At 46.3% G+C, this 14,820-nt stretch overlaps 1 protein-coding gene across 1 annotated transcript in view; it reads right to left on the bottom strand.

Moving 5' to 3' along the window:
• The window catches only part of CSMD2 (CUB and Sushi multiple domains 2), a gene marked incomplete at its 5' end in the record, with an annotated part of 593,570 nt that overhangs the window by 227,499 nt on the left and 351,251 nt on the right, over window positions 1-14,820 (bottom strand). The window contains 1 exon segment of the mRNA XM_080802687.1: window positions 13,488-13,670. Coding sequence (XP_080658813.1) covers window positions 13,488-13,670 — 183 coding nt within the window.

Genomic DNA, 14,820 nt, shown 5'->3' with positions numbered 1-14,820 from the left:
AGGTTCAATTCACTTAGTGCATGTGATGGCTTTGCCCTATCTGCTTGACTTTCCACCTTCTGCCATGAGAACAGAAGGTTCTATGTATGGACTGGTCCTTTAGCCTGGATCGCAGAATGAGAGGCTACGTAGAGCCCAGCCAGGCCCCACAGAGCTGTAACTGACCTATAGCCCTCATGGGATATGAATGAGAAATAAACGTCTGTTCTTGCAGTCCACTGTAATTTTTGGACTGTTGATGCCACAGCAAAAGCTGACTAATACACTATAAAAAGGGATGTGAAGAACTCAGAAAGTGAAGCACTGTCTTTTGGATAAGGCGATTAGAGAAAGCTTCTCTGGGGAGGTGGCAGCTGTCAGGTGATTAGAAGGACCCAGCCACCCAATGAACATTCCAACATGGTAAACTGCAAAGTGCAAGGGCACTGGGGTAGGAAGGAGTTTAGAGACTCTGAAGATCTGAAAGAGGGCCAGTGAGTTTGGACGGAGTAAGCGAGGAGGCAAGTAGTATGGGATGAGGGTAGAGGTAGGAAGGGGTCAGTCACATAGTGCTTCATAGGCCTTTGGCTCAAAGAATTCCCTCAGCATCCAAAATATTCAATTGAGGATCAAAACCTTTCTGGACATAAATCTCTTGGGTCATGGTTAGGGTAGCCACATAATACATTTCCCAAATTGGGACACTTTTGAGAATACTAATAATTACTTTAGGACACGAGATACAAACTGGAATTGTCCCAAACAAATCTAAATGTATAGTCACCCCACTCATGGTCCTTTTATTTCCCTTATACAAGAGCATCCTCTAGCTTGAGGGGATAGCTTCTGCCTCAAGCTCCCCATTCACACTCCAATCCCCTTCGGGAGCTGGAATCTTTTTTTTTTTTTTTAAGATTTTATTTATTTATTTGACATACAGAGATCACAAGTAGGCAGAGAGGCAGGCAGAGAGAGAGGTGGGGAAGCAGGCTCCCTGCTAAGCAGAGAGCCCGATGTAGGGCTCGATCCCAGGACCCTGGGATCATGACCTGAGCCGAAGGCAGAGGCTTTAACCCACTGAGCCACCCAGGCACCCCCGGGAGCTCGAATCTTAAACTGAAGCTCACCAGTGGGGTTCTGACAAGTGCTAAGTTCTTGCCTCCCACAACCAGACCCCATTCCCTGTACCTCTTTAGAGGCTGGCTAAGTTCTTGGCCTAAACAGACTGTGCCACTCCTGTTCAGCTCTTGCAATGACCCGCCTGCAGCCATGATTGCTTTTTGCCACACCTCTGGAATAATGCCTGCCCAAACCATTCCTGGTGCTTACACTAACCTTTAGACCCTATTCAAAGTCAGGCTCCGATCTGGGGTCTGATGTACTCTTTAGCTATTGGCTTAGGACTCCTGTCACCAGCTCCCAGGACAGGTCTAGAACATTATGGAACAAATCATGAGGAGAGTCCCTGCTCTACACTCATGGGAAGAGGCTGAGTTTATACTCTTGGGGCTCAGCTTTTACCTTGAAAACAGACCGTAAATTCTTTGAAAAATAGACATAGCCAAGCCAGCCAGTATCCCCAAACTGGAAGAAATGCGAATCCTTAAAAATTTGGGTTTGCCTTTTATCTCTCACTTACTAGTTATATGCCTTTTGGTGGGGGGATGGGAGGCTACTTCTTCACTGACTTTATTTCCACATGTATAAAAAATGGGACTAATAACTTCTAAATCACAACTTTATGTGAAGATTCACTTTGATGATGCTTTTCAAGGTGCTGAGTGTACTACCTGCGCATGCAGGAGGTATAAAATCAATTTTTCTTGAATTTGAAATGAGGCATTTCCTCCCTCTGCTGCTGATGGTTGTTTCTCCACACATGCTCCTGGTTAGCCTATCTCTGAGTCTCAGCCACCCCACTGAGGTGGCAGGAGAGGCATCTCCCCACCCCTCCCCTAGCATAGCCCATTGCTCAATCAAGCAAAACTCCAGACCAAGGTTTGCTCTCTGATCCTTAGTCCCTCTTTTCCTCAATGAGTGAAAGGGTAACTCCAAATCCAGAAGATTCTGACAAAAGTCATTTGCAGGAATGATCGAGGGCTTGGTCGCTAACTATGCTTGATGCTAACTTCTATGGGAAGACCAACTTACAAAAGGAGACACAGTCTATCAGCTACAAGGGGGCACCTGGTGCTGAAGAGATCTATACCTAAGTAGTATATATTCTGTCAGTCTTGAGTTTTGTCTGGGACTCTGATGAGATATGGCATGAGAGATGAATAGTGGGTGCCTCAGTGACCCAGTCTTCCTTGAGGACCAAGTAAACGTGCATCTCATTGTTGTGAGGTCCCTCAGCTGCCCATGCCCAGACCCTGAGATCCCTGAATGATACTCAGAGGGTTCTTTCTTTGCCACAGGAGCAGATCTCAGTCAACTAAGGGATCAGCTCCCGCAGACTATTATCCTGGTAGCCAAACACAGGTACTATCTGTGGAAAAAAATTATGTTGGTGTGACACAGCCCAAGAGCCTAAGTCTTCCCTAATGGGGAAGGGGAATTCAAGAAAGAGTGTAGACTATATCTTCGATGGCTCAGAGGTGCTCCTGGGATTGTACTTTGGGGAGTGCAGCGCCTGTCCTCTTCATCTGAGTCCTGTCAGAGAGCCTCACCATCTTTTCTAAGGCTGTTCAACAAAGCATCTTCACGCAGAGAGTCTGGAACCAGCCATGGTCCTAGCCACTCAAAGCCCAGTCATACCTCAGACTACCACCCACTGAAGACTGGAACACCTGGTGGCTGCTTCCCATGATCATAAGGAAGTATGTTTTGAATTTCCCTCTATAGGAATCCACAAGTATCCAGGGGAGTTTACAGCTGACCTGAGAGAGCTGCCTTTAGGACTATGGGAGAGTCTTACCTAACTCCAAGAGCAAGATGGGAGTTAATCAGCTTATGGCAGCAGCCCTATTCTTGGCCCACTTTCCCTGGGGTCACCAGAATACTGCTTTTGTACAAAATGACTGGAGGAAGGCCTATAAATCCAAGAGGGGTAGTCCAAGACTCTCCTCGAAAGCCAAGCTCCAGAAGAAGTGAGTGGTACCTTCCCCATGAACCACAGAGCCCAGTGACACCCAGGGCCGATGGCAGTGTAATTATGACCAAGTTAGATGACAAACTTGGCCAGAGGGTCATAGAATGGAGGAGGGATACAGGTAGAGAGAGCTTCAAGCCCCAGGTCTTGAGCCAGCAGCTATGAAAACAGACCCTTCTTGGTGAAACTGTGTTTCCTCCATAGTTCTCTTAGTTAAACATGGCAGAGCACAGTGGAGAAAGCATGGTCTGCAGTGAGAACACACTTAGGACACACATAACTTTGAAAATCTTACAGAGAAAAGAACCTACTAGCCACAATCCCACAGATGAAAACCGAAGTGAGAATGGCAGATAGATGCCATCCACACTTATAAGCAGAGGTCGCAGTCCAGGATTAGACCCCTAAGGCTTGGTCAGTTTTCCCAGCCCTGTTTCACCCAGGTAGCTATGGTCCCAAGATACCTTGGACTAGGACTCCTAGTTGTAGGACCATAGCATTTGGACTGTGCCCTATACTCAGCTGTGTTCGCAGTTTGGTTCTGGACAGATTCCTGAGTTGGGTTGAAATTTTGCCTGTGCTATGATCCTCCAAGAAGTCTTCCGAGAATCTTTCAGTTGGGATAAATTCTTTTTCCTTTACATTCTGGGGGCACTTCGTGGCCACTTCTATTATTGTAATAATTCGAAGACTGTTTATAACACAAGTATGTGCTCATCACATTCACTAGAGTATGAGCACTTAGAGGGAAAGAGCCATGCTAGAATCATCCCCATTACTCTCCTAGTGCTGAGCATAACACCCAGCGTGCAGTAGCTCCTCCCAATTCACGTTTTGCTGTGTTCAAACGAAACGAGAGGCAGGCAACAACAGCATCAAGTAGTAATGTTCAGAGGACTGGACCTTGCAACCCTAGGGCATATCAATGTGGAGGTATTTCTTGGATGACAGGTTACTCCCATCATGATGATTGGCATCATGGGTTATGGCAGTCTTAGGTTTGTGAGACTCAAAACAACAACATATGGCCACATATGTCATAGCCTCATGCCTAAAGAGGCTGCTGTCTTGTTGGGACCAAACCCCTCAGCAAGGATGTAAAACTTCCCTGCAAACAACTGACACATAGTGGGAGTTCCATATTAGTGGCCTACAGAGCTGACCTAGCATCTAGATCTCCTAGGAAGGTTTTAGAACCACAGTGTCTGGGATCCATCCCAGACCTGCTGAATCAGAATTTCTGGGGATGAAGATTCTGTAGTTTAAAAACCCTTTGAGTAACTCTAATAATTAGCTACATTTGGGCCCATTTGAGAGTGGGCAGGGCCATGGAGGACACGTCCTTTCCTCATAGAATATCTGCCTATTTAAAAACAAAGTGATAATAAGTGATGTTTATGGCCCACCCTGGCCTTTAGGGAGTGTTGACTCTATTTCTTTGAACATGCTGGCAGCCTCCTTTACAAAGCACATCCCTTAATCTTTGCTCAATCAGACCTTGCTCAGATCAGTTGACAACCTTCATTCCATGGGCTCAGTCCTTAAGAGCCAGATCCTGGGCCTAGGCCCAGACATACCTCACAGACATGGGAATGCCCATGCCCTCAAACCGATGGGGTGAGGTCTGAGCATGGCTCCAGAGTTGGCATCTGGTGGCTCGTGAGGAGTCCAGCACGTCCATAAGCCCAGGAGTTTCAGGACTCTCCCCTCTGTCACTCCTGTCCCAACATGTGGCTCTGCCTAGGGACTGGACTTCTGTTCTGGTTGTTATTTTCTTTTCTAATCCCTTCTGTAAGGAAGGCCCTTTCTAGTACCATAGCCTCTGGCTGGGACAGGGCTACCCTGCAGGGGTAGGCCTTCTTCTCCTCAGTGAGGACTTGATTCAGCCCAGAAGCTGCCTTCTTCCACTAACATCTACCTATTCAGCAGTAAAGGTAGCAAGTGATGTATGACCCACACTGGTCTGATAGGACAAGTGTTGACTCTACTTCCCAAGACATCCTGATAGGAAATGTTGGCAGCCACCTTTATGAGCCATGCCTTTGTCCAGGGTCAGTTCTCCTAGCCCTGGCCTTCCTCAGCCCTGGCTTACCCTCCCCACGTTGGCCCTGTGGTTCTAGAATGCTTCCCCACCCTGACTGCAGTGTCCCTTCCCCAGTGCAGGGGCAGATATAGATCCTCCCCACCTCCCACCACCACCAGGATGTTGTCCAAGGAAGACTCCTCCAGATTATGGGAGGTCCTTACACAGAACAGCTACCACCCCCCCCCCCCAATCACCGCCAAGCCTCTGCATAGCACTAGGTCTTCAGTGCTTTTGTTCTTGAGGACTTGGTAACAGAGGAAGGGGGCCCTGGAATCTCACATGCTGGTTTTCAACTTCTAGGAATTGGCCTGAAATACACATTTGGACCAAAGCAAACCCCAGGTTCCCTGCCCCTCTCCTGGGGCCACCTGTGGTCCTTTAAGGAAGGACCTGCTTCCTTTAAGGAAGCCTAGAGAACTAAGCAGAACGTGGCATCAGCAGAGGATGCTCATACAGCCCATGTTACAGCCCCTTGCCTCTGAACACAAGCAGTGCCCAGGAATATTATGTCTCACACTGAGGCTGATGCTTTCAAACCTCAGCTGATCCCAATTCTGGCTCCAAATATTTGAAAAAGGCAATTTCCAAAGAGTCTAGCTATTGCAATCATATTTTCTGGGCCAAAGGAAAGGATGTTTGAAATTGTTCTTGTCCTGGAAAACCTGGGAGTATATATTTACAGGGAAAGTCAGGGCTCAGCTATACAGAAGAGGCAAAAAGGGACAGGTTTCACCTGTGCATGGGGCGTTGAGGTCGAGGTGGGAGGGGAGTGAAAAAAGTACCTGCCTATTTAAAAATAAAGGTAGCAAGCAATGTATGTGACCTATATGAAGAAAACCACAAAGCTGTTATATTTAGAAAAATGAAAGTAGATGAACAAAAAGAGTGACATGCCATGTTTCTGGACGGGAAGGCTGTATATTATAAAAATGCCTATTTTCCTCAAGTTAATTTACGGTTTAATAGGAGCACACATAGAAAATCCCAATAGGATTTTTTTTTTTTTACTCTGACAAAATGATTCTAAAATTAATCTTGAACAACAAACAGATGAGAATAACAATGAACATTTCTGAAAGAGAAAATAATTAAAGGAGGAAGGAGTAGTTTCCAGCTCTGCCAGATATTAGAACATATTATAAAACAACAATTAAAATTATTCAATGCCGGTGCTAAGATAGAAATAGAGCAGCAGAACAAAGTGGTGTCTCAAGAAATAGACTTAACCGCATGTGAGGATTCAGTATGTGATAAAACAATTCATTTCCCTCAAATCAGAAGGGAAATGAATTGCTTAATACATTGTGTTGGAAAACTGCTTAATAGTTTGGACCATACATTCTACATTCATCTAAATAAACTCCAGATGGATTAACAAATTATATTTTTTTAAAAAATCAAATTACCCACAAATAACCAAAAATAGAACAAACTGCTTCTCAGATCTGTGGCGGAATGATAACTCTGTCAGCATTGAAAAGAAATCACAAATATTGAAGGTTGTCTACATAAAACAAGTGTACGATGCAAAATACTAAAAAAAAAAAAATGGAAAAGAAGAGATTGGGAAACTATATATACCACATATGAAGAGTTTCTCATCACAACAGAGAAAGAGTGCCTTCAAGTTGTAAAGGACAATACCACACAACACTCCTGAAGCCACACCTCAGTGCAGGCAGTTGTCCCATGAGGATCACAAATAACAAATAATAAGGGCTCCTGTCCCCTCTGGACAGGATTGGACCTCGGCCGGCTAGAGAAAAGTCAGGACTGGAGTCTCTGTCTCGAATGCTGTGTTGGAAATCCCAACATCCCCGCCAGGGACGTGCCTCCAGCCTGGGGGTACCCAGCTGTCTCTCTCCAGACCCTGCTCCCATGGACCCCCCACCTCCCCCTCTTTCACTCACATACACTGGCAGGGGCCAAACCCTGAAGGAAGTGCTGCAAACCAAGGACCCAGATGGGTGATGCGTGCCTGTGTGCACAGGTGTGTGTGTACCAATGAATCCACTGAACACACCCCTGTTGCAGAGGCCCAAACCCCATGCTTCTCTCAGGACCCAGTGCTATCCCTTGGATGTCCCCATTCCAAAAGGATCACAACTTTGTACTCCTTTCAGGCCCCACTGTTCCTGTACTGATGACTTCTCTATGCTCCATGAGGGGGGGTGGCTGTTGCTCCCCTGTTCAACATCCACCATGGTATCTGCCCCATCACAGGCACTCAGCAAATATTTGTTAAATAAAAGAATGACTCTTCATGGGATGGATCCTAAATGCGTCCGTGTCATCAATGTTTTCTAGTTGAAAACTAAATTTTGAACCATAAGAGCGCCCTTTAAGTTACATAATTATGTCTCTCTCCACATCAGATTGAGAACTTTGAGGTCAAAGGCTGTGTCCAACCCATCTCTGGAGTCACAGCCCTCATCACAACACGTGGCACCTTACAGAAGTCAACAAAGGTGTGCTGGTGGGGATGTATTCAACTTATACTTACGAAGTTAGCAATTTCATAAAAGGGGATGCAAATACTTGGGGTTTGGCAATGCAGATAACGGGTACAAGCAATATGTTATATGATCTATTGGAAGAAAACCACAAAGTTGTTATATCTAGAAAAGTGAACATAGAGGAACATGAAAGAGAGATACACCATGTTTCTGTATAGGAAGGCCGCATAGTATATGAATCATCTTCTTAATCATATAGCTTCTGTTATTGGCATTATGAACCAGCACAACGTTTTTGGGGAGCAATATAAGAGTGTACATTGAGAGTCATAACAATGTTCATACTCTGGCCTGTTGACCTCACTCCTGGAAATCTAGCCCAAATTACAGTTCAAGAGAAGAAAGAAAAAAGCCACATCCATGAGGATGTTCATTACAGCCTGATGTAAAACAAATGAACATGACTGTTTGACTAAGTCATGGCCCCATCCACTAAACAGAACATTCCATAGATATTAAGAATGGGAAGTATTAAAGGCACATAGCAACATGGTAAGATACGCAATACAATGTGAACTTTGAAACACAGAATGTGAGTTGATATGTTCGCTTTGATTAAAACCACATGAAATATGTGTGCATAGGGTTAAGAGTAAAAAAAAGAAGAGCCAAGATTGAAATTGGTTTTGGGTTAAAGAAGTGAAATTAAGAGTATATTATTTGTTTAAACCTTTAGATTAAAACCTTTAAAACACTAGAATATACCAAGAGACTGTGCTGAATTTTGACCTTTGAGCTCCAGATACTTCCTGAAAGAGTTCTAGCACATTATATAAGGCTAGGCACTAAGAGATTTCCCCTTCAACCCCATACCCAGATGAGCAAGATCATCCTCAGAGGCCCTTCAGGTTAGGTTATGATTTGACAAGGAACAAGAATAGCCGTACCCTCTTATGCAGCTGAGATTGTATACAGTAGGTGCTCAATAAATCAAAGATGGATGGATAAATGGGTGGGTAGAAGAAATGAGAAAAAATAAAGATAGGTAAATGCTTGGGTGCTGATATACTGCACATTGGTGTAGAGCATTCATACAGTTCCAACAAGGATCATGCGTCCAGCTTTCATGACTTTGTTTAATGCTTATCAATCTCTGATACTTCTTGAGGGGAACTCAGCCAACAGTATGCCTATACTCTGAGCTACTATTTTTGTCCTAAGGCTCCCTTGTCCTTTCTGCTGCAGATGAACCCTTGGATTCTGGAAATCTAGCACAGTGGAGAGAGTATAGGGTTTGGAGTAGGAACCTGCTCTGTCAATGAACACTTCAAATTCCAGCCCAACTCTTAGGGGTTTTATAACCTCTGAGTTAGTCCCCTCGTCTCCTTGAACTGTTTTCATTGGTAAAATGAGAGAAGAAAATATGCCATAAAGTTGTAGGAAAGATTCGTTATCTTCCCAAATGACATAAAACATTGAATAAATATTGCATCCTACTTTACCCCAAGCTTTCTTACTGCTACAATCCTACAGACTTTAAGCAGAGCCTCACTTAAAATGTGAAAAGACATATTTCTTCGTCTTTATAATTGGGAAGTCCACAGTACCCTTAATTGGTGGGTCACAATCTCAGGTGGTTTTTCTCTCTGGGGATGTCTTTGGCATCTCTCTTTGGCAATGTCCAATAGGGAGACATTTTGGTCATCACACTGGCGGCAGGAGGGATGTATGTGCCACTGGCTTCTAGTGGTTGCAGGACAGAAATGTGGCTCAAACAATGCACAGGACTGCCCCTCCTCCACCAAAAGAATTATCTGGTCCAAAATGTCAATAGTGCTGAGGTTAAAAATCTGGATGACCCTATGACCTCATGCACTCCTTTGCAGATATGTGTATGTGTGTGTGTGTGTGTGTGCGCGCGCGTGCACACATGTGTGTGTGTCCAGCGAAGGATAGGGTGAGGGGGAACTTGGGGGTAAAATACAGGAGGGTAGTAGGAGAGGACCATTTCCTGCAACATTCCTACATGGAACACCCTCCTTTACCTGTCAACTCTTCAAGGCCCAGCTTAAGCCCTATATTCTCTGTGACATTTTCTTGGGGCACCCAAGGACCCACTTCTCCCTCCCTGGTCTCTCAAGGTTTGGCTGCTGATTCCCAACTTACACTGTAACCATCCCAGGGGGCCCTGCCTTCACATTTCACACCTATGCCCGTATACATTAGGAGTTGAGCAATTAGGGTTCACACCTTCTCCCAATGGTTTACAAAATGGCGAAGAAAGCCTGAGCTTGTGAAGTCTTGGCATATCTCTGGTGGAGCCTGTTTTGAAACTTCTTTGGGAAGTGGCTGCTAATGGACTGATAATTGGTTTCCTGGCTTCCTTATGAAGTGTGAAGCATTCCGTGAGCCTGTCAACAAAGCATCAAGTATCTGCACACCTCCATCAGAGTTATTTGTCCCTTCCCTCCTCTTGTAGCTCTTGCGGTGGGAGACTAACTGGACATAGTAGTATGGGAAGGGCCCTCTCTTCTTTTGCAAGGAATGGGGTGAAATGGGCAGAGCTGGGAAAGGGAAGAAAATGCACAGCCTGGCCAGAGCATGCCCACCAGGAGACCAGGTTGAGCACATTTCCCAGGCAGAGATCGAATAGCTCTGAATCCAATACGTGGTGCTTAGCACAGGGTATACACTCGGTAAATATTGTCGGATGGATAGAAAGGAGTACTACTTCCAACTGATTTTGAGCAGCGGTCCCTGGAGATGTGAATTAACTAAGGAAGAAGACAGTGAAAGGCAAGGAGCTGGCTCCATCTTTTCTTTCAAAACGCTTTTCACTGTGAGAAACATCCTCTTCTTTAAAACCTCGATGAAAAAAGAGCATCTATCGAACATTTACTACTGTGAGGGCAGCTCAAAAGCCAATGCAATGATTCTAAAGTCGGCTTGCTGCAGAAAATGTTTGGGAACATGAAGGAAAGAGTGTATTTGTGTAGTCTCGGCAGGGCAATTTCTGAGTAAAGAGCTGTTTTGAAGAAAATGTTTGGAGAGAAGAACAATATGCCACTTTGCACTTCTTTGGACAATTGTTCATAGAAATTTGAACCATTAAAATTTTCCAATCTGCTTCTAAATCCTAAGAAGGAAAGAATAGTTTGTCTGCTAAATATTGTACTAATATTCATTGTGACTAATGTGTGGGAAAATTTAGGGCGTTTATGTTGACTCTTGCTAGAGGTGCTTTTGTATGTACATTTATCTCTATAAAATACAGAGACTGTATTCTTTTATATTTCTATGGATGCTTATAGATGTCGGCCCTTTCCTAGTAACGACCCACTATCGATATGTTTGATCTGGGGTCAGGGTCAGAACCCCAGTTTAACATATCCTTCAAGCAAAGTATATGACCTGCTCTGCCAATGACCCATTTTAGGAAGTGGTTTCCAAGCATTTGCTGTGGGCAGTGAGGGCTGTTCATGCCGTAAGGACTGTTCATGTTCTATAAATATGATCATTAAGCCTTCGGATTTGGGGAGCCAGAATAGCGTGCTACCCTACCGGATGATTAGTAAACCAAAATTCAGCGAGAGGATGCCCCAGCCATCATCATGATGTTGAGCCAGGACTCAGAAACAAGTCTTCAGAGTTTGAATCCAAAGCTATCTCTGTGCACCAGCGTACCTGAATGCCATTTCTAACCCCCAGTTAGACTGTGAGCTCCCTGAGGACAAAGCCCAGGACCCATGGAAGCATCAGCTTAGGGGCTGGGTACTCAGTAAGGAGGTGACAGTTGGCAGACTTCATGGAACATGAAGATGACCTTGTTGTGTGGTGCAAAGGCATGGGGCCAGCTGGCTCTCTGGCCTCCTTCACTGAAGCCAGCATCCCTGAGACTCAAGCAGTGTTTGGTTATACCCAAATGACCAGAAAAAAAAAAAAAAAAAAACCCTGAGCAATGGGAGTGCCTGGGGGATGCCAGCCCCCTACAACCCAGAATCATCCAGAAGATGAAATGCTGTGCTGGCCCCCCAGAGTGCCTGCTTTGCAGTTCTCAATAAGCCTCAGGCTCCTCTTCCTTATTTTAAGCCACAGAGAGCACTGCTCCATACTTGCCAGGACAACTCTGTCTTTGTTTCTTCTCAGCTCTTGGTAAGCAATCTCCAGCTCACTGGAGCCTGCCAGCCTCGCTCCTGGAAAGGAAGAGCCTGCTGAGCAGCACTTCATGGCCCTCTGTTCTTATGGAAGGTTCTAGAAGGATTTCCTAAAACCCTTCCTCAGGGGCAAAGGGTCAAGGAAATTCTTGGAGGACTCGAGACAGCCCTCAGATAATACTTTTCTACCTCCATCTCTCAGCTTGTGAGGCAGGCAACTTTATCCTGTCCTAAGAAGCCAGCTGGCTCTGCTACCCACTTCATTCCCACCAGCTCTCTGCCCCAGAGGCCTGACCCTCTCCCGGTTCTCCTTGCCTTGTTTTACCTAATGGATTTCCAAGATAAAGCCCCCATAATACCTGGGACTCCCACAGTCTATACTTTTGTCTTCTGAGGTCCTGCCTCCAACTTGCAGAGAAGAGCCTTGTTCCCTCTACCACCTCAGACCTTTGTTCCTGCTTGCTCTGGGCTGCTCTTTGCCAATGTCCCCTGCCCCTCCTGGCCCCAGTCCCCTTGCCTCCCAGTGTGCTACGAGGCTAACACTATTGGGCACGATATTCTAACCACATTCATCCACAGAAATGGGTAGATTTCATACAGTTGTTTTTTTTTTTTTTTTTTTTTTTTGCAATAAGGGTGTATATCTAAGAGTGATTTGATGTATATTTAAGAGCAATTTTTTCTTTAAATTTTTGCAAGGATCTTTGCATAAACTCACAAGTCATCATAAATTCTTTGGCAAAACAAAGTGATTTTTTGGTTTGAAAAGGTATGACCCAACTCACCAACTCATATGCTGAAGTCTTAGTCCTCATTGATGTTCCCTGGTAACCCCCAGGCTATCCTCCCCCTCTGCCCTGGGGGGCCATTCTAGTTTGTAGCACCTGGAGACTCCGAGAAGCCCACTGCAGTGGGAGAAGTGATCAGAGGTTTGGGCTTCTGCCCTCCCCTGAGAGAAGTAGATGGAAAGAGATGGAGAAGGTGGGCGATGTTTGGGGGAAGAGAAGCTGGAACCTTGACTTCTCAAGAGATCAAGTGGGCTCCTCCCTTTGCTGCACACAGCCCCTCACACTTGCCAGTCTCACTGGGCCCAGAACTTAAAGTACTATTTTTGCAAGGAAGTATGGTCATCCCATCCCAGAGGAAGGAAGAAAGGCCTCCTTGCTATTGCCATTGGATGGGCACTCCAGAAAAATAATCTGAAGACAGCTTGATGCCCCATCCCTCCCTAACTCCAGTCCAAGAAGAAGCAATCTGAGGAAACTCCTCAGACCCTGGCAAGACTGTGGTTTCCCACCACACCTGGAGCCTGGTCCAGAGTCTACGATCTTACAAACCGGCCTGTCCTTTCCACCCTGGCTTGAATGTATGGTGTCACTGATGGCAACAAGGGTGAGGAACAAATGTCCAGGTCAGAGCCTCATGCACCAGGCCCTAGTGGCCTCTCCCTTGCTCTCAAGGATCACCACAGATGGCAAGACAGCATTGAAGAAGCCCCCACCGCCGCCGCCCACCACAAAGTTAAAAGCAATCATTTCCAGTCTACATTACTGCCAGAAACGAGGACCCAACCAGCAAGATTGGGAAGAACAGAAGAAAACGAGGGAAGCTGTTGCCATGACCTGTGAGGTTCCCAAGGTTGCAGCTCTGGATTTGCTAGACAACGGGGCCCCCTGCCTCTTGGTGGAGACCCTGAAGAGGCCTCCTCCCCGCTCACTTACACACACAGCCTGGCTTCTTAGCCGACCACTGGTTATTCTTTTGGCACGTGATGGCCTTCTGCCCCACCAGCTCAAAGGCAGGCTGGCACTCAAACTTGAGTGTGTCACCGTGGCGGAACCGGGAGCCTTCCCTCCGGCCGTAGGCAGGGATGCCGGGATCACCACAGCTGCCCTGCTCGATCTCTGGAAGACAGGAAGAAGAGAAAACAGAGACAAAATGTGACTTCCTACCTCTCTTGGAGCGGAAGGTCCACGTTACACGCTCTGCTGTCCCTCTGCCTCGATTCAGTGCCCAAAGTGACCCAGGTAAGACCTTTCATGAGAAGTCCTTCCGTGTCCTGCTTAAAACCCCATCCCAGGATCAAGGGGCCTTCCGACCAGTAATATGTCTGAGATTCTGGGTTCACACAGAGCCCTCGAGGGGCTTGGATATTTTCACTCAGTGGAGGTGGTCTCCATACTCTGTGAGATTCCTGTCCCAGGAGCTAAGGAATCTATTGTGAGCTTGCTGAACTTGCCTCTGCATTCAGAACGACCAGACAGACCTTCGGCTCAGTCCATTCCTGAGTGGCAAAGACAAGCATGAAATGAGGCGGCTTTGCTGCCTGCCATTCCCCAAACCAGAGATTAAGTGAGAATCAATATTCGCTGCCTTCTGACATGGAAGCACTTTCACAAAGGTTTTTTTAAATTCAATTTGAGAAGGTGCAGGTAAAATGAAACAAGTGGCTCACTGAGTATGCTTTTAATGTTCGTTTGATTCAACCCTGTGAGTCACACATGGAGTGGGTTCCTGGAGACAGCTCACGGGCCTGGATGCCAGGGGGCATGACGGGCTGGCAGCCTCATGGGAGAGGCAATGAGGGCTTGGAGGCTTCAGGAAAGGAGTCTGTCCTAGCCAAGTCCCTGGAGTTTCCTCTGGAGTCACCACCACTTCCAGCAGCCCTGTGCTTGGTGCTGTGAGAGATGAAGGGGAACAAGGGGCCGGAGGGGGGTACCTGGAAGGGAGGAAGGAGAAGAGGAGGGGGAAAAGTTCCTGGGGAAAAGGACCTCCTGCGGGAAAGACAGGGCGTAATGGATTTAGTGGCAGATGGTGAAGGGAGGACGGTAGGGTCCTGTGACTTGGAAGGGAGGCAGCTGGAGTAATTGGGAAACTTTGCTGGACATCTTCCCAGGTTTGTCAGGCCAAAGGGACCCCGCCTTTGCTGTAGACGCCATAATGAGCCAGCAGGAGGCACAGTCCCTGAAGTCGCTGTGTGTCACCCTAACAGGGATGATGTTGCAAAAACTTCCTAACCACAGCTGGTGGGGTTTCTGTGGGCTGCTCAGGCTA

The sequence above is a fragment of the Martes martes genome, assembly GCF_963455335.1.
Source record: "Martes martes genome assembly, chromosome: 4".
Classification (NCBI taxonomy): Eukaryota; Metazoa; Chordata; class Mammalia; order Carnivora; family Mustelidae; genus Martes; species Martes martes.
The sequence above is the reverse complement of the archived record's forward strand: the minus strand, read 5'-3'. Positions and strand labels throughout refer to the sequence as shown.